Source organism: Schistocerca piceifrons, chromosome 2, assembly GCF_021461385.2.
Source record: "Schistocerca piceifrons isolate TAMUIC-IGC-003096 chromosome 2, iqSchPice1.1, whole genome shotgun sequence".
NCBI lineage: Eukaryota > Metazoa > Arthropoda > Insecta > Orthoptera > Acrididae > Schistocerca > Schistocerca piceifrons.
The window spans coordinates 443,048,314-443,071,678 of NC_060139.1; the positions used below are offsets into that span (position 1 = coordinate 443,048,314).

The 23,365-nt window shown below is 43.9% G+C and overlaps 1 protein-coding gene across 1 annotated transcript in view; it reads right to left on the reverse strand.

Annotated features, from left to right (window-relative positions):
• LOC124774916 (ATP-binding cassette sub-family C member 4-like) overlaps nucleotides 1-23,365 on the reverse strand; it is a 296,627-nt gene that overhangs the window by 21,857 nt on the left and 251,405 nt on the right. The window contains exons 20-22 of the mRNA XM_047249591.1: nucleotides 17,185-17,358; nucleotides 11,147-11,274; nucleotides 10,818-11,063 (exon numbers count right to left, since the gene is read on the reverse strand). Of these exons, the coding sequence (XP_047105547.1) occupies nucleotides 10,818-11,063; nucleotides 11,147-11,274; nucleotides 17,185-17,358 (548 nt within the window). The remainder of the gene's footprint in view (nucleotides 1-10,817; nucleotides 11,064-11,146; nucleotides 11,275-17,184; nucleotides 17,359-23,365) is intronic.

Below are 23,365 nucleotides of genomic sequence, written 5' to 3' on the forward strand. Positions count from 1 at the left end.
CACAGAATCCACACCACATGCCAGCGCTAGCGGAAAGAGGTCCCCGTGTAACAACAGGTCATTCGACAAATGTCCGCCCTCGGTAACTGAATGGTCAGCGTGGCGGATTGTCAATCCTCTGGGCCCGGGTTCGATTCCCGGCTGGGTCGGAGAAATTTCTCCGCCCAGTGACTGGGTGTTGCGCTGTCCTCATCATCATCCTATCATCCTCATCGACTGCAGGTCGCCGAAGTGGCGTCGAATTGAAAGACCGGCACCCGGCGAACGGTCGCCCGATGGGGGCCCTAGCCATACGATTAAATAAATAAATTCCACAAATACTACAATACATGGTAGGAATCACAACTCAGTAAGTTAGGAAGTAAGTTTCATATATTTCCTAAAAACAATGAGATGAAAAGAAAATGAATAAATGCTTGTAAATGTGCAAATTTCTTCTGAGTTGAAAATGCTCATGTCTGCTCAATAAATTTCACTGGTTCGTATTATGAAAGGGATTTGAAAAGTGAACTGTTGAATGGTGTTTCGAAATGTAAGATGAAGACAGATGCTGACCCAGTTCTAAGTCTTCCATCCTCCAGTGCCGATTTAGCGCGCAGTCATGAGCCTGGTAATGTGAGAAATATTCGGGCACAGAAATGAAGCAACTACAAAGAAGCAGAAGACGTTCTACAGATAAATACGTACACCAAGTGATAAAGAAATTACTACTAGACATGACACTAACCGTGAAAAGAAACTTGCTGTAAATTCGACAATGTGACTTGCGCCAACAATTAGAAATTATGAGAACAGAAACGAAAGACTTTAGGCAAAAGAGTCGTATTTATAGGATCGTCCTGAGCCGGACTGCAAGATCGATACATCGCGCACGACTCGCGAGTGTCTCTGTGGTGCTGCGGTGTGAGGCTCTCTTTTGGTCTGCTTGGATAGAGCAGGCTGGGACAGCACGCGGGGGGGTCGGGATTCTGCCGTTGAAAGAGGTCGCTGTCGGTCTGTTTTGGCTACGAGGCGCTCATACGGAAGGACACTGCTCGGAGCTCGCAGGTCAAGTAAGGAGAAACAGCGTAAACACGAGAAGGAGAACGTTCCTGCACCGGGGACGCTCCGCGACCAGAAGACGTGTGGTTTGTCGCTACTTCTGTTTTCCAGCTCTCTCTGAGGGTGCTGGTTTATCCGGAGGCCGAAGCCTTGCTGCTCCTGGATTTATTAAGGCTGGCTGAGCGCCGTAATTATCCTTGTGCGTTGGCAGTTTTCCTGAGATTCGGGCAGTGGTGTGTTTAGCACATTTCTTGGTATATTATTCGGCAGTTTACCCGTTTGCACTATTGTGGTGCATAACTTTCTTCTTTGTATCGACACATGTCCGTATTTCTTATTTTGTGCGCTTTTCGCACGTTCATGTCGATCTAGCAACGCTATTCTCAGCCTCCCTCTTGTATGTAATTTGTCTTCGCTTTTGCCTTCTGTTGCCAAACATTTCTGTTTTAATGTGTTCGTCTGTTGAGTCGGCTTTATGTGTTATCATGTTAGGCCTAGAAACCGACTGTAAATTTTTTTGACGCGTGTTTAGCTATTTGAGGCACCTTTTGGTATTTCATGTTTGAATTTGTTGGACGTTGCTGTCTCCCTCGAGGCACCCTTTTTTTTAAAATTACTTTGAAAAGGTCAGTTGTAATAGGCGTTTTTTCATTTGTCTTAAAGAGTCTTGGTGTTTTATAGAAGTCAGTTACAGTCTGCCTTAACGCGCGCCGTCACGGCCTGCGGCCTGGGCGGACCCTCTGTACGCCTGTTTCGGTTGATGGTATCAGGCAGCAGTCTTGACCGGTCTTAGGACACGCTGCTGGTGCTCAGACCTTACGGGCTCCACCTCTGTCTCTATTCCGACCGTTATGTTTGGTATTATTATCTTTTTGTAAAGTTGTGTGTGTGTGTGTGTGTGTGTGTGTGTGTGTGTGTGTGTGTGTGTGTGTGTGTGCCTCCGTTTTCTTCACTAAAGAATCTTAAACTTGTTTGTTTAGGACATTTGGGTAAAACTTAATCGAGTCTCCAAAGAACACCCAAATTCTGTTACCTATCTTGTAACTTTTAATGGTTCTGTTTCATGTTATTTCTAATAAAACGGTGATTCCCTTGTTAAAATCGCTTTAATTCACAACAATTATCTCGTGCTCAGTTTCCATTTGTAGTAATAATAATTATATGGCCCAGCGAATTTGGAAACTTTTTAAACGAGTAATGCTCAGTGTCCGTCCGCCCCTCCTCCCTCACCCTCCCCCCATCTCCCCCACCCACCACCACCGCGCCACCAAACCTATGCTCGATCCCAATAGTCCAGCACACGCAGGGATACCATAGCGACACGCTTCACGTCTCTCTCGATGTAGGGCTGAGTTATATGAAATTAAAACATCTTCAGAAGGTGATTATGAAGGGACGGAGTACCAACTAGTCATCTGAAGACATTGCAAACGCTGCGACTTTACGTTGCCTATCTTATAAAGCAATATCTTTTGCCACAGACATAACGACATATCCTCTTCGTAGTGAAGTCACTCTTAAAAAGAAAACTCGTGCAATTTAGAGCTCCACAGATTTTGTTGATTTAAACCGTAATGTTTTGAAAGCTCAACGCTATTAACAAAACAGGAAGACGATGTAGTTCGGAAACTTTACACTGAAGAAAATATAAGCTCATAAAATTAGACACGTGTTTGTGGGAAGAGTGTTCGATGCAGAGGAAAAACAACCAACGCACTGATATGCGTACACATTAAGGTACCACATATAAAAATATCTTCACTTATACCCGTTACACCCCATATAATAAGTGCAGTGCCTCAATGACTTTTTACGTATACACAAATTAGCAACAGATTGATACTGCCATCACTAAAAAAAACTCCTTTCTATACATGAGAACTGGGATTGTGATAGAAAAGGCAAGAGACACAACTCAAATGTACACAATTATAGCCGGTCGGAGTGGCCGAGCGGTTCTAGGCGCTACAGTGGAACCGCGCGACCGCTACGGTCGCAGGTTCGAATCCTGCCTCGGGCATGGATGTGTGTGATGTCCTAATGTTAGTTAGGTTTAAGTAGTTCTCAGTTCTAGGGGACTGATGACCACAGCAGTTACGTCCCATAGTGCTCAGAGCCATTTGAACCATTTTTTTTACACAATTATACTATGGTTTACTGATTGAGGGTGGACACTGGGCGTTAAGTTACAATTGAATGAACTGTGAATGAAGCCCGACCAAGAGGCATCACTTACATTGATAAAAATGATGGTGCATTGAGAATGGCTAGTTTCTAGCTGAAATCTAGATCTGAAAATAAAATTTCAAAAGGACGACTGATAGCTGAAATTTATTATTTACATGTATTTATTTGCCTTAGATGTTTCGTCTATTGTCAGCCAGTGGCCCGCAGCCCGATATTTTTATGGGTATCGGAACAGCTCTGCCTTTTCATCAGAGCGATTCTTCGTACACTGCTCTCTGATTCGTTCGGAAAATATATGGCGAATTGTGCTGGGGCAGCGTAATCAGTGACTTACTGTCGATGAAGTATTTTGGGGATTACACGGAATCTTAATGTAGAATTCATCTGCCATTCCTTTACTTCCAGCAGTCGTATGCTCAACAATAATTACAACGGTTGGTACTAATAGAAAGGCCACTACGTAACTTAACACCCAGTGTCCACCCTCAATCAGTAAATAATAGTATAATTGTGTACATTTGAGTTGTCTCTTGCTTTTTCTATCACAATCCCAGTTCTCATGTATAGAAAGGAGTTTTTTTAGTGATGGCAGTATCATTCTGTTGCTAATTTGTGTATACGTAAAAAGTCATTGAGACACTGCACATATTATATGGGGTGTAACGGGTATAAGTGCACATATTTTTACATGAGGTACCTTAATGTGTACGCACATCAGTGCGTTGGTTGCCTTTCCTCTGCATCGAACAGTCTTCCCACAAACACGTGTCTAATATTATGTGTTTATATTTTCTTCATGATCGTAACAGGATCGCTAAGTGGACTACGCCTGTCAGTATAGACTAGCCGTTGTACGTCCACGAATCCACACTTCAACACCTGAATTGCTGCCTAGAGGAAAATTAGCATTAATGGGTTGCTCTTGCCACACGTCCTTGGAGGTACAAAACATCCTAAAACACACGAACTGTAGTAGCTATAATTATTAGTCAACAAATGACGTAAATACTGATGTAATTTTCCCGTCATCAGTAACCAGCAGAAATATCTGCAATTTACGCGATACACCATGTATAAAAGTTCAGTCGGTTGGACAGCTCAAAAGTAACCTATTGAAATTGCGTTTCTAATGTTACTCAATGTACGTTATAATCTGTCACTAATCGCTAATCACGGCTCTTTAAAGAAATGAATTTCGACCAAGCTATCTGCCTTTTGTTGTCTCTGTGAGGTCATCTGGCCTATAATACAATCAATACATAAGAAAGGCTAAAAGCATCCTGCCTCAGGAATATCTCTGACGATTTGATTAGCCAGAATATCGGGCTATCGTCATTCTCCTGTATCAGTTCCTCCCATTGTGAAGTTTAGAGGTACTTTTATGTTAACTGCGAAAAACGTGCTGCAAGCTGCGAGTGACTCTGTGAATTGTGCTAGGGCAGCGTAATCAGTGACTTACTGTCGATGAAAGTAACATATAAGGTTCGACTCACCCTCCGTTACAAGAGCTTGTTTCCACAGAGAGGGGAAAATGGTAGGATAAGCGAGGTGTTGTAGATCCTACAAGGGTGTAAAGAAATAATTTGACACACAAATTGAAAGTATTGGTAGTGCTTAGGCTTCAGAATACAGGAAAGATTTGGACAATTGGGGCAGGGCTTTGGCACTAGACAGAGGCCACCTGCCAGGGGCTCAGCGTGTGGTTGTTTGGAGACTGCCTGCCGTAGTTAACGGGCTTTGATAGCCCGGGTAGTGTGAGTGGCGTTCCAGGGGCCGGGAACAAAACCACGCTCACATGTACGAAGATCAGCCAGAGAAACATAGCCCTGCATTTCTTCAGTGTATGACCTATTCTTAGTTACTTATTTTAATTCTAGGCAAAGCGAGTCTTCCTCCAACCAGCTCGCCTCGATATGGAAGCCGGCCGTGTGGCCGAGCGGTTCTAGGCGCTTCAGTCTGGAACCGCGCGACCGCTACGGTCTTAGGTTCGAATCCTGTCTCGGGCATGGATGTGTGTAATGTCCTTAGGTTAGTGTGACTTAGCCTTATGCTGTTGTGTAAGGCGGGTGACCTTGAGTGGGACTTTGTCGCTGAGCGAGGCAGCCGGGCAACACGGGCCCTAGATTTACTAGGCCCGTGTTGCTGGAAAATCAAGATTGCGCAACACTGATAAGGCGCGCTGGCGCTGCGCGCACGGGTGGGGGGCAGGAAGTACATCCTGTTCTGAGGCAGCAGCATGCTCATTCGACTCGAGGCAGTCGCACGAAGCACACAGCCATGCCGTATCGTTGTAGAAGATACAGGAGGAGCAGACTACCAGTGTACAAGACAGTGGACACTTTCAGTTTTGTGCCGAATAATGTTTCTCAAGAGGAGCTACTCACCGGTCCAATCACATTTGTTGGATGCAAGATTAATTTTTCATGTACGACTACTGAACTTGTTCCTGGTAATTCATGGTTAACACTTGCTGTAGTACTAGGTAGTGATAAAGCACTACAAGGATTGGAATCTTACTATGACAGAGACATTATAGCCTATCGCACCTTTTCTATTGGCATGGGCATGGATGTGTGTGATGTCCTTAGGTTAGTTAGGTTTAAGTAGTTCTAAGTTCTAGGGGACTGATGACCTCAGATATTAAGTCCCATAGTGCTCAGAGCCTTTGAACCATTTCGATATGGAATTTAGTCTACAGCAGATATGAGAGCGACGATGTAGAATTCATTGGGCGAGCTGACTGGGAGGCGATGATGGTTCGATGTCGGAATACTTTCTTCCATGAAGACCTGAAGCCGTCGGGAACAATATAGACCGACCTGCGAGTTCAAAAAAATGGTTCAAATGGCTCTGAGCACTATGGGACTTAACATCTGAGATCATCAGTCACCTAGAACTTAGAACTACTTAAACCTAACTAATCTAAGGACATAACACACACGCATGCCCGAGGCCGGATTCGAACCTGCGACCGTAGCGGTCGCGGGGTTCCAGACCGACGCGCCTAGAACCGATCATCCACACAGGCCGACAGACCTGCGAGTAACTGAAACATTTTACACTTGAGTAACGTGAAAAATTGCTGGCGTGCTGTTCGTCTTTCCGCCTAGTAAATCATGAGACAGCATTTAGGTATGTAGTCACTAAATTAAGTGGTGTAATGGTGTAGGTTCAGCCTCATAAGTGGAAAGAGGCCCCTGCCACGCAGAAAATGGCTCCTTCCCTTGCAGTGTGCCAGAGCTGTATGTCAGGCATAGCTGCTGATTACACCTGCCTACAACGGAGGTGTTATTGAAGTTCCTCGTATTGAGAAAATGAAAGGCGAGATCTATATTCGACTTGAAAAAACGTTAAGATCGCATTAATTAATATTTATTATTGACGACCAGTTTCTATAGCTGAAACTGTCACCTTCTGATCTTCAAAACATTTTTGGCTGTATATCGTGGTCTACTATGAATATGACTCATGCCGTGTCCTCATTATGGTGGAGAGCATAAGCTTGTCCACAGTGAAACCATATTAACATAAAAAGCACCTTGTGCAAATGGACATGTTCACACACGTTGCATGCAACGGAACCTTGATAGTTATTACAGTGCACGATGTACAGTAAAAATGCACATTTGAATAAATGTTTACGCTTACATTACATGTTTTATACATTTTGAATTCATCTCATTCGAAGTATACGGTGAAGCCAAAACATTTTAAAAGTAAGAGGATGACAGTTTCAGCTTCGAAACCCATCGTCAGTAATAAATATTAGTTAATGCAATCTTGGCTATAAAATGTCTTTTATTCAAAACAGAGGACTGATTAGTGTGGTGACATGTTCGTGCGGTACGTCGATGAGAGAAGGGTCAGAGTAAAACCAGGTGCCGGCGAACAGTCAACTCCTCTGTAATAGCACCTGTCTCCCGATGAGCATAACACCCCTATCTGGTGGCCGAATCACCCTCATCAGTGCCGCACGCCCTGTTCTTTCACCACCAACATCAAACCGGCTACCTCCAAATCGAATGTCTCCATATAATTTGACAGAAAAACGCAGTTTTCCGTTATCTTTTCATTCCACTTCCCTTATTTCGAATTTCTGTGGCGACCTTTGCAGTATTTCTTGTTCCTCGCTGCTGTTGCTTACACAGTGACGAAACAAAATCGCAGAACCATGAAGGAGTTGTGCGACATAAACGAAATTAGCCAGACATGTTTCTACATCCGAAAGTTGATGCTTATTCGCGCCAGTCACATGAGAGTGGTGTCAGTAACGCCACTATAGGGATGCAAATCAGTTTGCTTTAAATAGACCCTGTAACGGTCGTGAGTGTTAGTTATCTTTGAAATTGAACATGGTGACTTGATGCTAGTGAAGAACGCCTTTAAGGTAACAAGGACGCCATTAACAACACCTCAGGAGTTTGATCGAGGTCGTGTAATGGGGCTGCGAGAAGCTGGTTGTTCCTTCTGCGATATTGCAGAAGGACGTGGCGGGAGTGTAGCCACTGTATGCCACTGCTCGCAGCGATGGTCACAAGAACGTACGGTCCCCAGAAGATGGGGCTTCGGACGCCCACGTGGCACTATCGAGAGGGAAGACCGTCATGTTCGGCGTATGGCTCTGGCGCATCGTTCTGCTTTTGCAGCAGCAATAATAGCAACAGTTGCGCCGGCCGGTGTGGCCGTGCGGTTCTAGGCGTTTCAGTCTGGAACCGCGTGACCGCTACGGTCGCAGGTTCGAATCCTGCCTCGGGCATGGATGTGTGTGATGTCCTTAGGTTAGTTAGGTTTAATTAGTTCTACGTTCTAGGCGACTGATGACCTCAGAAAATTAGTCTCATAGTGCTCAGAGCCAGCAACAGTTGCGACCACAGTGACGCAACGAACTGTTACAAACCGCTTAATTGAAGGACAGCTTCAAGCCAGACGCCCTGTAGCGTGCATTCCACTGACCCAAACCACAGTCATTTCCGAACTCAGTGGTGTCAAGCGAGAGTTCATTGGAGGTAGGGTGGAGGTCTGTTGTGTCTTCGGAAGAAATCTGGCTCTGCCTTGGTAACAGTGATTGCTGTGTGTTGGTTAGGAGGAGACCAGCTGAGGGCCCGCTGCCGATCTGTCTGCGTGCTAGACACTCTGCACCTACACCTGGAACAATGGTCTGGGATGCGATTCCGTATGACAGCAGGAGCACTCCCTTGGTTATCCCAGGCATCCTGACTGCAAAATTGTACGCCAATCTGGTGATTCGACCTGTTGTGCTGCCATACAAGAAGAACATTCCTAAGGGAGCTTTCCAACAAGATAACGCTCGGCCACATACCGCTGTTGTAACACAACAGCCTCTACAGGGTGTCAACATGTTGCCTTGGCCTGCTCGGTCACCAGATCTACCTCCAGTTCAGCACATTGGGGCATCGTCGGACGACAACTCCAGCGTCATCAACAATCAGCATTAACCGTCCCGCCGGCCGCTGTGGCCGAGCGGTTCTAGGAGCTTCAGTCCGGAACCGCGCTGCTGCTACGGTTGCAGGTTCGAATCCTGCCTCGGGCATGGATGTGTGTGATGTCCTTAGGTTAGTTAGGTTTAAGTAGTTCTAAGTCTAGGGGACTGACTACCTCAGATGTTAAGTCTCATAGTGCTTAGAACCATTTGAATCATTAACCGTCCCGATATTGACTGCCCAAGTGCAACAGGCTTGGAACGCCATCCTACTAATTGACATCGGCACATGTACGACACAAAGCATGCACGTTTGCATGTTTGCATTCAACATTCTGGCGGTTACACCGGTTATTAATGTACCAGCATTTCACATTTGCAACGGCTTATTTCGCGAGTACATTAACGTGCGATTTTGCAATGTTAATCGCTTAAATATTTGACCTATATAAAAAGTCACGAAATTTCATTTTTTGGTGTTGCGATTTTTTTCCCCATGAGTGTATTGCACGCGATGTGGTGATGCGTGTCAGTTGTTCGCAGGACACAGAGGTGAAGGTAACCGTGGGCGTTGTTAGTATCTGAAAATTGTAATACAGACCTCGTGCCACTGCTTTCTGCGCTTAAAGCGACATAAGCCATACACCGTCGTACTTTAATGCTTTTGTTGCATAGGAATACAGCAAGAGTGTTCTATCATATCCAGAAGGAAAACGATCACTCTGTATTTTCATCCTGAGTTGTGTTGGTTCCAGCAACGACACGTGTGAAGACAAAGAACCTGTAAGGCCACCGTTCGAAAGATGTTGTTTTGATTTGAAGAAATAATGTTTGCTTAAATATTAACAACAGAAACAATGTGAGTAAGAAAATAAGAACAAGAACTTACGGCGATTTGTAAAGTCTACCATCAGCACAGGGAATTCGTTAATTTTAACACTGTTAAGCCAGCAAGAACCAGCAGGAGGCCTAATGGTAGGTTTTTCGCCTTCTTGCTAGACCAGGATACGACACGGTGAGAACAAAGGCGCCACCATTCAGAGTACCAGCAAGAAGTTCGAAATGGAAGGACGTATTGGAAAGGAGGTGAGTTTGGTGTCGTGGGTAGCAGAAAAGGCTGGACTAAAAGTTCTGTGCAGACAACATACTAGAAGAGAAAAGTGGAGCTCCATGAGTAGACATAAAATGTTTTCTTCGAAAGGTGTTTTTAGCCAAAGTACCAGTCACCTTAGGAATACTATAGCTGCGGTTATGTTATCTCTCTTATTATCACCAAAGTGAACCATAGCTTCATGCTGAGTCATTCTGAACACAAAATAGTGTTACGATACTGACAAGCTCTACAGATAAATGAAAATGCCTCTGGCATCCTCTGACAGCTGTGATTATAGTATCAGCGTGTTTCAAAGAAAGTGTTTCAGTATCATGAAATTAAACTCTAGCTTCAGTGAGCATTTCTTTATCACTCGTTATTCGACAGCAACAGTTCCGCCACGAATCTTAAATATTGGAACTGAACCATAACTTTTTACGATAGCTTGCTGATTCATTGGGATTCGTCTCTATCTTTAATTTATATCATGATTTATCTACTTAATGCTATTTAAGGAGTTGTTTTCTGTTGTGATTCGTCATAAGACAAAGAATCATATAACTTGTCTTTGATTTTCAACTTCATTTGTATTCAGTTTATCTCTCTCTTAGGATTTCACATTTTAATAATTGTTATTTCTGAAGGCTCCTGTAAGAAGACAGATACTATTATTTAAGTATTCCTATGAAAAGGCAGATAACATTATTTAAGTAGCATTGCTGAAGTGTCGAATTACAAATCTACAAATTTCGAATTTCACCTGCAGTCTGTCACTGAATTATTTCACTCAACATGACATTCACCTCTTGCAATACTTTTTGGGACATGAAAACGTCCAAAGGTGCCCCGCTGTTCGGAATCCACCATTAAACTAACATTCCTCCTGCAAGTCTATCTAGAAAGCTGAGCTAAGCAGTCAACCGTCTTCTATAGGACTACTCGTATCAGAGGCCTGTCACATTTTAAACAACAATCTGATTGCTAGTCGCTTTCACATCTGGTTTTGTAGCATTTTCTATTCCCACAGAAGACGAATATGATGCTGTACGAGCTCACCTCTTCAAGAGCTTCCCAGAGTTTTGCATCCTCGAACTCTGAGAATGGGTCGAGATTATACCGGAGGCTCTCCGAGAAGAGCACCGGCTCCTGGGGGATGATGGAAATGTGCTTCCGAAGGTCGTGTAGTCCGAGGCGGCTTGTGTCGATATCATCAATAACGATGGTGCCCTCTGTTGGAGCAAGACGGAACAGCGCGGAAATGATAGAAGATTTTCCAGCGCCAGTTCGCCCCACAATGCCAACCTGAAACAGATTTACAAAATATCACAGAAGGCAGAAATTACATAAAAACTGCTTTTCCTACTGAATGTTAATATTATGACTACCTTGTGTGTAGCTTCAACAGTAAAATTAAGATCCTTCAGTACGGGAGGATCTGGTTCATTATATTTGAGATATAGATTCTGAAAGACAATTTTCCCTCTCTGCGGCCATTCAACAGGTGGAATAGCATCTGGAATAAAAAATGTATTGCTTTTTTTAATAAACATCAACAACAATTAGTCAAACTTACATAACAACTGAGTAAAAATGACGGGTCAAATATTTTACTACGTTTGGCTTTACGTGAAAGTGTGTTGACTTACACATTCCAAAAGTTTTCACTTATCCCGTATGTTAAGAGATATTGTAATATGCTAAGTAGGTGCTCCGTAATTTTGCTTGCACTGCAAGATATAATAGTCCAATGTTCGATTATTGTAGTGACTAAGGAGAGTATCTATTCTGGTATACGTTATGTGATCACAACAAACGTTCAATACAATTTTCATTTGTGTAGCATGAATTTTGCAAGACTACAGATTTGCTCAACGATATTTGTGTATTTGTTCAGAGTAGTTTAACCCAGATCTGAAACATAAATGGTGGGTATTGAGCTAACAAATATACATTTTTCAGTCATAGAAATGTTAAATACGATTCCAATCCGTGATGAATGCTGATTGTAACTTTTGATATATTCTCACCAGCTAAGTTCTATGGACACGGCTGAAGATAATGAATTCAAGTGATAATAGGAAGTTAATGACATGCATTTAATGTGCCGTGGGAATAGTGTTGTGGTCGGAAAATGAATGAACATTGATTTATCTCTTTCTTTGTTTTCCGTTATAGCCTATTATCTCGTATTCTACAATAGCGTTTACTTCTTGTACAGAATTATATTTCTGCAATGACTTTTGTTCAAGTAATGCTGACGATAAAATTGAAAACGGAGAAATTATTGCTGTTGCTAAGGTCAGTGTTGTCACCGTCACCCCGTTTTTACGGAGTCTTTGGATGTGCTGGCGAGTGGTGAAGGGGAAGCAGTTGACTGACATTATGTCCTTCAAAGACTTCATAAATGTCTTTTAGGGTCTTTCAGGTTCACCCATGGTAAAGGATGTCCTAAACATCTGCAGGTTGATGTTGAGTCAGCTATTGTTACGCGGCACTGGTGAAGTTAGCATACGGAGGGCCGTGCCAAAGGGCAGGGTCTTCCTCCTCCTGCACAGGCACCATCGTTTCTTTCTTTCTCCCCCGTTCGATGTAAGTAGGCCTACGTGACATCCGGACAAATGTAGGGAATAGTCGAATGAAAACAGTCTGTTCAGTCATTCATTGGAAAACAATCAATTCATTCGGTTGTAGTTTTACATACTAGCTGAACTATTCGCTCTTTTGAGTGGAGCTAGTGTATAGGAGCAGCAGAATGAAAAGAATCGAATCAGTCGGTTGTTGTTTCACGAATCAGTCCGATTACTATTCACTCTATTTCGAGAGAAGCTGGAGCTGCCGAATGAAAACAGTCGACACAATTCAACCAGTCTGTTGTTCTTCTGTCGGTTGAGCCATGTATTAGTCGTTTCAGCTGAAACTACTCTTCAGGGTATTAGCTGACTAAGCTCTCCATTCACTCCTCTGAGTGAAACTAGTCGCCTCCCGCATTTACGCGAAGACATCTCAGAGAATATACTAACGTTAAAATAAACATTGCATTTATTCATCTAATAATGTACTGCATAGACTAATTCTTTTTTCATCACTTAACATTCATTAATACACTGCTGTGGATAAAGTGGTTCCAGACGCAATCAAGACACAACTAATTAAGCTAATGTGTCGTTGCGGCTACAGAGTTGAGTGTAAAAGCTTCCCTAGGGGTACCTGAAGAGGACAAGAATATGGCCCAATTTCAGTGCCTGTTTGCTTTCCGTTTTCCTGAAGAGAAGTGACTGGTGTCCTCTAATTAATTAAAAAGCACTCAGACTGTGCATGCGCCCCGTGCGCCCCAAGTCAGCCCCCTCCTGCCGCGGGGCTGCACAGCGCCGGCGCAGGGGCCGGGATGCCGCCTTGCTTTTGGCGGAGCCGGTGAAACCACTCACGCCCAAGAGACTGAGCGAAAACACTCATATAACACACGTAATCCTCAGGGACTTAAGTGAATCGGTTGTCTCATATTAAGCGAAACCGCTCGAACCCTGATGGTAAAAAATGTAGATGCCGTGTGACTAGGGGCTCCCGTCGGGTGGAGCGTTCGCCGGGTGCAAGTCTTTCGATTTGACGCCACTTCAGCGACTTGCGCGTCGATGGGGATGAAATAATGATGATTAGGACAACACAACACCCAGTCCCTGAGCGGAGAAAATCTCCGACCCACTCGGGAATCGAACCTGGGTCCTTAGGATTGACATTCTGTTGCGCTGACCACTTTTTATCTCATTTTGTTCTATATTGTTCGTTGAATTTGTTCGGGGCGGACGTCCGATGACAGCCGTTCAGGTTCTTCGTTGATACCGAGCGAGGTGGCGCAGTGGTTAGACACTGGACTCGCATTCGGGAGGACGACGGTTCAATCCCACGTCCGGCCATCCTGATTTAGGTTTTCCGTGATTTCCCTAAATCACTTCAGCCAAATGCCGGGATGGTTCCTCTGAAAGGGCACGGCCGACTTCCTTCTCCATCCTTCCCTAATCCGATGAGACCAATGACCACGCTGTCTGGTCTCCTTCCCCAAAAACAACCAACCAACCAATCTTGTTGATCCGTTCACTCAGTTTTTTTTTTATTACAGAGGGTAGCTAACCCTCTGACCGAGCACTCAGCTACCGGGGTGGACAACACTGATGGTGAGTGAAAACGTAAATGTAGTTGATGTGACCACGGTTGTTTCATTCGACTGAAAAGAACGAATGAACGCAAAAATAATCGACTGACCAATCGGTTGTTTTAAACCCAATCGGTTGTCCCATCATTTACGTAACCGTGACGAAACGAAAGTGGGTCTGCTCCCTTGAGAGGTTCTGGTCTCGTAAGCAGAACTTTTCTTTGGCCAACAGAGGAGTCTTACTGCCAAACAAGTTTGTCTTCAAAATGGTTCAAATGGCTCTGAGCACTATGGGACTTAACATCTATGGTCATCAGTCCCCTAGAAATTAGAACTACTTAAACCTAACTAACCTAAGGACAGCACACAACACCCAGTCACCACGAGGCAGAGAAAATCCCTGACCCCGCCGGGAATCGAACCCGGGAACCCGGGCGTGGGAAGCGAGAACGCTGCCGCACGACCACGAGCTGCGGACTAAGTTTGTCTTACTTGAAGAAATACAGCAACCTGGAACATGATTGTCTAGCTTTACTAGCTGACAAACCGGCACTGTCCGATTTTACATTTTGCCAATTTTCTATTAGAAACGAAAACAAAAAATGAACTGCGTTTGTAATGAATTATCGAAAAAATTTCATTTGCGTAAATTCCTGAAAACACATTTGAAATTAGAAGACAGTCGCACTGAGCCATATACATAATGTACTAATGAGAAGTACAGTACCCAAATTAAGACACATCAACCCGCACAGCTTCCGTGCGCTGGGAGCAGCTGCTTCACGTGATTCTGTAAGCGTATCTATGGCAACGCCTCTTCATAACTCTACACGTATAGAAGACGGCTACCGTTTCCGCCTACTGCCGCTTCGCAGTTGAAAAGCTGTCAAAAACGCTGTCAAGTGCCAGGGATTTCCTTAAGTTAACTCAACTACAGGAGTGTCTTAGTAGTAAAGAACAAATGCATTAAAACTGCATGCACAACGCGTCTCAGTATTTATGACGTCATATCCCTTGGGCTACGAGTCGTACAACGATTTATTTGTGTAGGTACATTTAGCGGCATATGTGGATATTGACCAGCTAAATATGTGAAGAACAGTGTTAGTATCAACGAAGCAATAAATTTAAATGTCAAGCACAATGTGGTAGTTTCTCAAGCATCTCACAGTTTATGACGCCATATCCCCTGAACTATGATAAGTAGGTGGCTTTTACCCCCCACAGCGATTGTTGCCTGACAGTAACGGATACGTGTACCCAATTTGGTTGAAATTTGTGCTGTTGGAGCAGAGAATACAGCGCTGTCATTAAAGAAGCTGCGGAAGTATTCGCTACTAATGATAAACCTAGAGCTCAGTTCCGAGAATACATTGGCCAACAATGAGGAGGACGGTTGTCACTTTGAACAATAGGTAAGCTGGGTAAATCTTTCTATCAGGCTTTACTTGTTCATATACAAACCATCTCATTAGTTCCTTACCTCAAAGTAGAATCCTCTACCATCTGTATAATACTGAAGCTGCAGACTTGGGACACTCCGTATATTCCTTCTACTTCATAATGAATAAAGTTGCAACATATCAGGTCTAGACTGTACATGTATATCTACATCTAAATCTGCATCTACACGCTGCAAAATGGCAGTGCATAACAGAGGATACTTTCCATTATATCAGTTGTGACGGCTTCTTCCCGTTGAATTCACGTATGGAGCGCGAGAAGAATAAGTGCTTAAATGCCACTCAGCACTCTGTAATTACCCTAATTTTGACTTCGCGGTTTCTACACGAGAGACACGAAGAAGGCTGCAATATATATAGAGAGAGACCTCACTTAATGCTGGTAAACAGGCTAATGGCCATGGGTCTCCCTAATCGCTCATTGCAGTGATAGTTTGTTTAGTATTTTCTATCTGTCGAGATATTTGAGCAACTGCGATCTCTAAAATGGAATGGAAAATAATTTAACGATATTCGACAATTCTTGCAATGAAAAGTAGTAGTTACACCACGTTAATTAATATTTATAGTTAAAATTTTCGTAAAGATAGCCTAGGAAGGTTTTAATCGTGAAGTCATAAGTATTATGCAGAGGGGAATATCTCCTGCATCTCCTTCGAACCTGTTTTTGTTGTAGAAGAATCGTGGAAGTAATGGATTACATCCATATTATCACATCCTTTCACGAGATGTATTTTCTGAGCCTCATAAAGAATATTTCAGCTGGTTGCTTAGCAACAGTACATTGCCGCATTCGTAACATTGCGAAATCAACTGTCCAGCTACGATATTGATGACAAACTGATGGAGATAGCGTCTGCCGTAAAAATCTAGACGTAACTATCCAGAGCGACCTAAAGTGGAATGACCACATAAAACAGATAGTGGGAAAAGCAGACACCAGACTCAGATTCATCGGAAGAATCTTAAGGAAATGTAACTTATCCACGAAAGAAGTTTATAAGGCGCTTGTTCGCCCGATTCTTGAGCACTGTTTATCTATCTGGGATCCCTATCAGGTAGGACTGATACAGGAGATAGAGAAGATCCAAAGAAGAGCAGCGCGTTTCGTCACGGGATCGTTTGGCTGGGGAGAGCATTACGGAGATGCTAAACAAACTCTACGGGCAGACGTTACAAGAGAGACGTTGGGCATCACGGAGAGATTTGTTATTGAAATTTCGGGACAGAACTTTTCAGGAGGAGTCGGACAACGTATTACTCCCCCCCCCCCCCCCTCCCACATACATCTTGCGTAGTAGTGACCACGAGGAGGAAATTCGAGAAATCAGAGCCAATACAGAGGCTTACCTACTATCATTCTTCCCACGGACTATTCGCGAGTAGGACAGGGTTGGAGGATCAGATAGTGGTACCGAAAGTACCCTCCGCCACACACCACTAGGTGGCTTGCGGAGTATGATGTAGATGTAAATGTAGATTTCAGGATAGTTATTGTAGTGATGAGTTCACCTTGATGATCTGGCCTCCAGATTCTCTGAACTTCAGCGCTAAGCAACGGATCTGTAACACCGCCGAATAGCAGGCTACGGCTATTTCTAATGTACTTGTACGTGCTCATCCGGTGTCATCCACTAATTATCAGGCACAGAGAAGTATCACAAGCTGTTCAGGCCATCAAGGCACTATGAAACCAGCATATCTTATGGGTTCGTAAAAGTGTGGTACAAAATGGGTAGATAAGCTGTCTGTTTTTTTTCTACAAGTAATGCGATTTCTGGGGCAGTCCACATACTCGGAACTATTTGCTTACCTGTATTTGATTCAAGCGCGCCTTCTGCTGGGATCTTGGTGTACTCAATAACTCGCTCTACTGACGTCATCTGACTGATGACTTCCGTCGTCTGGACTATCCCGATCTGAAGCATACCGGTGAGGATCAGCGACTGCGAAATGGCAAGTCCCACTCCAGAGCTTCCAAACTCTCCTGAAAAAGCAGAATTTCTTCAATAACAATAATTGTTACAATGATTTAATTTGCAGCAGCGAGTTATATTTCCAGCCACCTTTCAAGCTGGAAATTCTGTGAAACAGCACAATGTCCAACTTTATTTTCAGATATTCCACAATACGTTCCACGGGGAAGGAAGGATATTGGTTAGCGTCCCATCGACAACGAGGTCTTAAAGAGGGAGTACAAGCTCTGATTAAGGAAGTATGGGAAGAAAATCGGCCGTGCCCTTTAAAAGGAACCATCTCAGCTTTTGCGTTAAGCGATTTGGCTTACGGGAAACCTGAATCTGGATGGCCGGAAGGCGATTTGAACCGTTGTCATCCAGTGAACTAACTACCTGCGCTACCTTGCTTGACAATATGTCCGCCGATGTAAAAATTGTTACCACATAAAAGGTAGGTTGTCGGCAGTCTCAGAAACGAATGCGAAGGAGAAGCTTGCAGCGTCGTACGTGATGCGCTACAACAATGTCCGGTTGCCACATAACCTACGCACATGCTTATTTTAATCCTATTTATTCTTTGTTTTATGATTTTGGTCGATTGTTCGATTAATTATTTATGCCAAATGGAAAACACGTACATAGCTACTTTGATGATGCAAATTACTATTTCAGTTATTATTACAGTCTGTTCCTTGGTTGTTGGATGTAATTGCTATTACAGATTTGAAGAATGAGTAGTTTCAATTAGCAGTACTGAGAGAGAGAGAGAGAGAGAGAGAGAGAGAGAGAGAGAGAGAGAGGGAGAGTGGGGGCGGGAAACAGGTACGATGAATTGCCACAAAAAAGTAATCTCCATGAAATACCCGTAAAACCGGTGCTTATACACATGCTTGATGCAATTGCACTTGTATAGCCATAGAATAGGGAAAGTTTTTATGCTTTTTTTCCAAGCTGATGCTGCTGTATACGTAGACGAGATTTACTGCAGTCTGCCTGCAAATACATCTGTCCTTGTTAGATTACCGAGGCCCGGTGGTAACAAATGAAACCACGTCCCCCTGCCCGTTCCGCCTTGGTTAACGGATATCCGAGTATCTACAGGACCAGCGGAATGAATTATAAGCCTCGGAGGCACCACTGAGATACACATGTACTGTTACACGCACTTGGGGGTTTTAAGGGGAGCCGGAGGTGGTCAAATCCAAAAAATTACGATTTTTTTTTTGCTACCGAAAATTAATTGGAACATTCCTCTTTAATGTAAACTTTGAATTATTGTTCTACTCGCCCTAGAAGTGGAGTTATTACCATTTTCCCCCCACGCCTGCAGAGGAAATGGGAGGCCGCTGAATGCATCAAACACCCTCTCATGACTTCCTGGCGAACTGCTTGGGATTTTCTCGGCCTGTTACGCATACAGCGCCTTATGTTACGCATACAGCGAGTGTGCAAGGGTTGGCTACATTGTTTTCTGTGACAAATGAAGCGCTAAGAGCGCGGAACATCGTCTCTTTGCTGTTTACCGTTTCGAATTAGTTCAGTGTTGCGCCTGTTGTTGGTAGTATTATACTTCTTGTGTAAAGCGTTGTTCTGGTTATGATGACATGTTTTAGTAACCGTGTATATAAGAAGAGGAAGAACGTAGGGAAAAGAAAATTAACACTAATACCAAGTTGCGATACTACAATTACTGAAACAGTGCGTTCTTCTGCTAAGCAACACATGGCCGGCCATAGCCCTGTAACATCTTCTAGCAAGAAGCTGACTGGTGGAAGTGACAGATTTCGTGAATATGTTAGTGACAGTGATGATATTAACGAAGTAATGAATATTGGATTATTATCTTCTGTGCTGAAAGAAAGTGTTCTGTGCAAAATGTGTTCAAGTGTAGGAGTGGGACTAGAGATAACAAAGCACTTTGGTTTAGCTTGTGAGATAAAGATAATCTGTGCATGTTGCAAGTATCAAGTGACTTTCTACAATTCACATGCCAGTCTCTTTGGTGAAGATGGACGATCTAGAGTGTTTGATGTGAATGTTCGACTTGTGTATGGTCTTCGATCCATTGGAAAAGGGTCTGCTGCTGGTAAACTGTTTTGTGGTATTATGAACTTGCCATCGCCTCCAAGCAAATTTGGGTACTACTGTGAACAGGTAGGATCCTCTGTTGAAGATGTGGCTTTGAAAACCATGAAGGAAGCAGTGGAGGAATCTGTAGAAATGAACGGTGGTTCTAGGGATTTGGTAGTGGCATTAGATGGTTCCTGGCAAAAGAGGGGTCATAAATCCCTGAATGGGTTTGTAACTGCTACTTGTGGTGATAGTGCAAAAGTGATAGATGTTGCAATATTATCAAAACATTGTAGGTGCAAAAACAAAATCAAAGGAGGGCACAGTGGGAGCTGTGAGGCAAATTTTAGTGGATCAAGTGGAGCAATGGAAGTGGATGGAGTGAAACAAATTTTTGAACGTTCAGTTCCCAGATACAACGTTAGGTACAAATACTACCTTGGGGATGGTGACTCCAAAGGTTTCAAGACTATAGAGGAACTGAAACCATATGGAAATGAATTTGAAGTTGAAAAGTTGGAATGCATTGGGCATGTGCAAAAGCGTATGGGTGCACGGCTTCGAAGGCTCAAACAAACTTTGGGTTCAAGTAAGCTCAGTGAGGGAGAGGCAGGCTTACTGATGAGGTGATTGAACGTCTACAGAGATACTATGGGTATGCTATAAGGCAAAATACTAGTAATGTTAGTGACATGCGAAAAGCAGTGTGAGCACTGTTCCTTCATACTGCCTCTTCCAATGAATACCCTCAACACAACCTGTGCCCAAAAGATTCCTGGTGCAAATATAGGCGCGTAATGGGGCCCCTTAGGGATATGGCAGCAAGAGAGGGGAAGAAAACCAATGTGCACTCCGTGTGCATACCGGGGGGAGTCATTCCAGATGTGGAAAGGGTCCTTCCGGATGCCATGAAGGGTACAGGGTGCACCCATCTGCAGGTGTTCGCTCATGTCGGCACCAATGATGTGTGTCGCTATGGATCCGAGGAAATCCTCTCTGGCTTCCGGCGGCTATCTGATTTGGTGAAGACTGCCAGTCTCGCTAGCGGGATGAAAGCAGAGCTCTCCATCTGCAGCATCGTCGACAGGACTGACTGCGGACCTTTGGTACAGAGCCGAGTGGAGGGTCTGAAACAGAGGCTGAGACGGTTCTACGACCGTGTGGGCTGCAGATTCCTCGACTTGCGCCATAGGGCGGTGGGGTTTCGGGTTCCGCTGGATAGGTCAGGAGTCCACTACACGCAACAAGCGGCTACACGGGTAGCAGGGGTTGTGTGGCGTGGGCTGGGCGGTTTTTTAGGTTAGATGGCCTTGGGCAAGTACAGAAAGGGCAACAGCCTCAACGGGTGTGGGGCAAAGTCAGGACATGCGGGGACCAAGCAGCAATCGGTATTGTAATTGTAAACTGTCGAAGCTGCGTTGGTAAAGTACCGGAACTTCAAGCGCTGATAGAAAGCACCGAAGCTGAAATCGTTATAGGTACAGAAAGCTGGCTGAAGCCAGAGATAAATTCTGCCGAAATTTTTGCAAAGGTACAGACGGTGTTTAGAAAGGATAGATTGCATGCAACCGGTGGTGGAGTGTTCGTCGCTGTTAGTAGTAGTTTATCCTGTAGTGAAGTAGAAGTGGATAGTTCCTGTGAATTATTATGGGTGGAGGTTTCACTCAACAACCGAGCTAGGTTAATAAGTGGCTCCTTTTAACGACCTCCCGACTCAGCAGCATTAGTGGCAGAACAACTGAGAGAAAATTCGGAATACATTTCACATAAATTTTCTCAGCATGTTATAGTCTTAGGTGGTGATTTCAATTTACCAGATATAGACTGCGACACTCAGATGTTTAGGACGGGTGGTAGGGACAGAGCATCGAGTGACATTATACTGAGTGCACTATCCGAAAATTACCTCGAGCAATTAAACAGAGAACCGACTCGTGGAGATAACATCTTGGACCTACTGATAACAAACAGACCCGAACTTTTCGACTCTGTATGTACAGAACAGGGAATCAGTGATCATAAGGCTGCTGCAACATCCCTGAATATGGAAGTTAGTAGGAATATAAAAAAAGGGAGGAAGGTTTATCTGTTTAGCAAGAGTAATAGAAGGCAGATTTCAGACTACCTAACAGATCAAAACGAAAATTTCTGTTCCGACACTGACAATGTTGAATGTTTATGGAAAAAGTTCAAGGCAATCGTAAAATGCGTTTTAGACAGGTACGTGCCGAGTAAAACTGTGAGGGACGGGAAAAACCCACCGTGGTACAACAACAAAGTTAGGAAACTACTGCGAAAGCAAAGAGAGCTTCACTCTAAGTTTAAACGCAGCCAAAACCTCTCAGACAAACAGAAGCTAAACGATGTCAAAGTTAGCGTAAGGAGGGCTATGCGTGAAGCGTTCAGTGAATTCGAAAGTAAAATTCTATGTACCGACTTGACAGAAAATCCTAGGAAGTTCTGGTCTTACGTTAAATCAGTAAGTGGCTCGAAACAGCATATCCAGACACTCCGGGATGATGATGGCATTGAAACAGAGGATGACACGCGTAAAGCTGAAATACTAAACACCTTTTTCCAAAGCTGTTTCACAGAGGAAGACCGCACTGCAGTTCCTTCTCTAAATCCTCGCACAAACGAAAAAATGGCTGACATCGAAATAAGTGTCCAAGGAATAGAAAAGCAACTGGAATCACTCAACAGAGGAAAGTCCACTGGACCTGACGGGATACCAATTCGATTCTACACAGAGTACGCGAAAGAACTTGCCCCCCTTCTAACAGCCGTGTACCGCAAGTCTCTAGAGGAACTGAAGGTTCCAAATGATTAGAAAAGAGCACAGGTAGTCCCAGTCTTTAAGAAGTGTCGTCGGGCAGATGCGCAAAACTATAGACCTATATCTCTGACGTCGATCTGTTGTAGAATTTTAGAACATGTTTTTTGCTCGATTATCATGTCGTTTTTGGAAACCCACAATCTACTATGTAGGAATCAACATGGATTCCGGAAACAGCGATCGTGTGAGACACAACTTGCTTTATTTGTTCATGAGACCCAGAAAATATTAGATACAGGCTCCCAGGTGGATGCTATCTTTCTTGACTTCCGGAAGGCTTTCGATACAGTTCCGCACTGTCGCCTGATAAACAAAGTAAGAGCCTACGGAATATCAGATCAGCTGTGCGGCTGGATTGAAGAGCTTTTAGCAAACAGAACACAGCATGTTGTTATCAATGGAGAGACGTCTACAGACGTTAAAGTAACCTCTGGCGTGCCACAGGGGAGTGTTATGGGACCATTGCTTTTCACAATATATATAAATGACCTAGTAGATAGTGTCGGAAGTCCCATGCGGCTTTTCGCGGATGATGCTGTAGTATACAGAGAAGTTGCAGCATTAGAAAATTGTAGCGAAATGCAGGAAGATCTGTAGCGGATAGGCACTTGGTGCAGGGAGTGGCAACTGAACCTTAACATAGACAAATTAATGTATTGCGAATACATAGAAAGAAGGATCCTTTATTGTATGATTATATGATAGCGGAACAAACACTGGTAGCAGTTACTTCTGTAAAATATCTGGGAGTATGCGTGCGGGACAATTTGAAGTGGAATGATCAAATAAAGTTAATTGTTGGTAAGGCGGGTACCAGGCTGAGATTCATTGGGAGAGTCCTTAGAAAATGTAGTCCATCAACAAAGGAGGTGGCTTACAAAACACTCGTTCGACCTATACTTGAGTATTGCTCATCAGTGTGGGATCCGTACCAGATCGGGTTGACGGAGGAGATAGAGAAGATCCAAAGATGAGCGGCGCGTTTCGTCACAGGGTTATTTGGTAACCGTGATAGCGTTACGGAGATGTTTAACAAACTCAAGTGGCAGACTCTGCAAGGGAGGCGCTCTGCATCGCGGTGTAGCTTGCTCGCCAGGTTTCGAGAGGGTGCGTTTCTGGATGAGGTATCG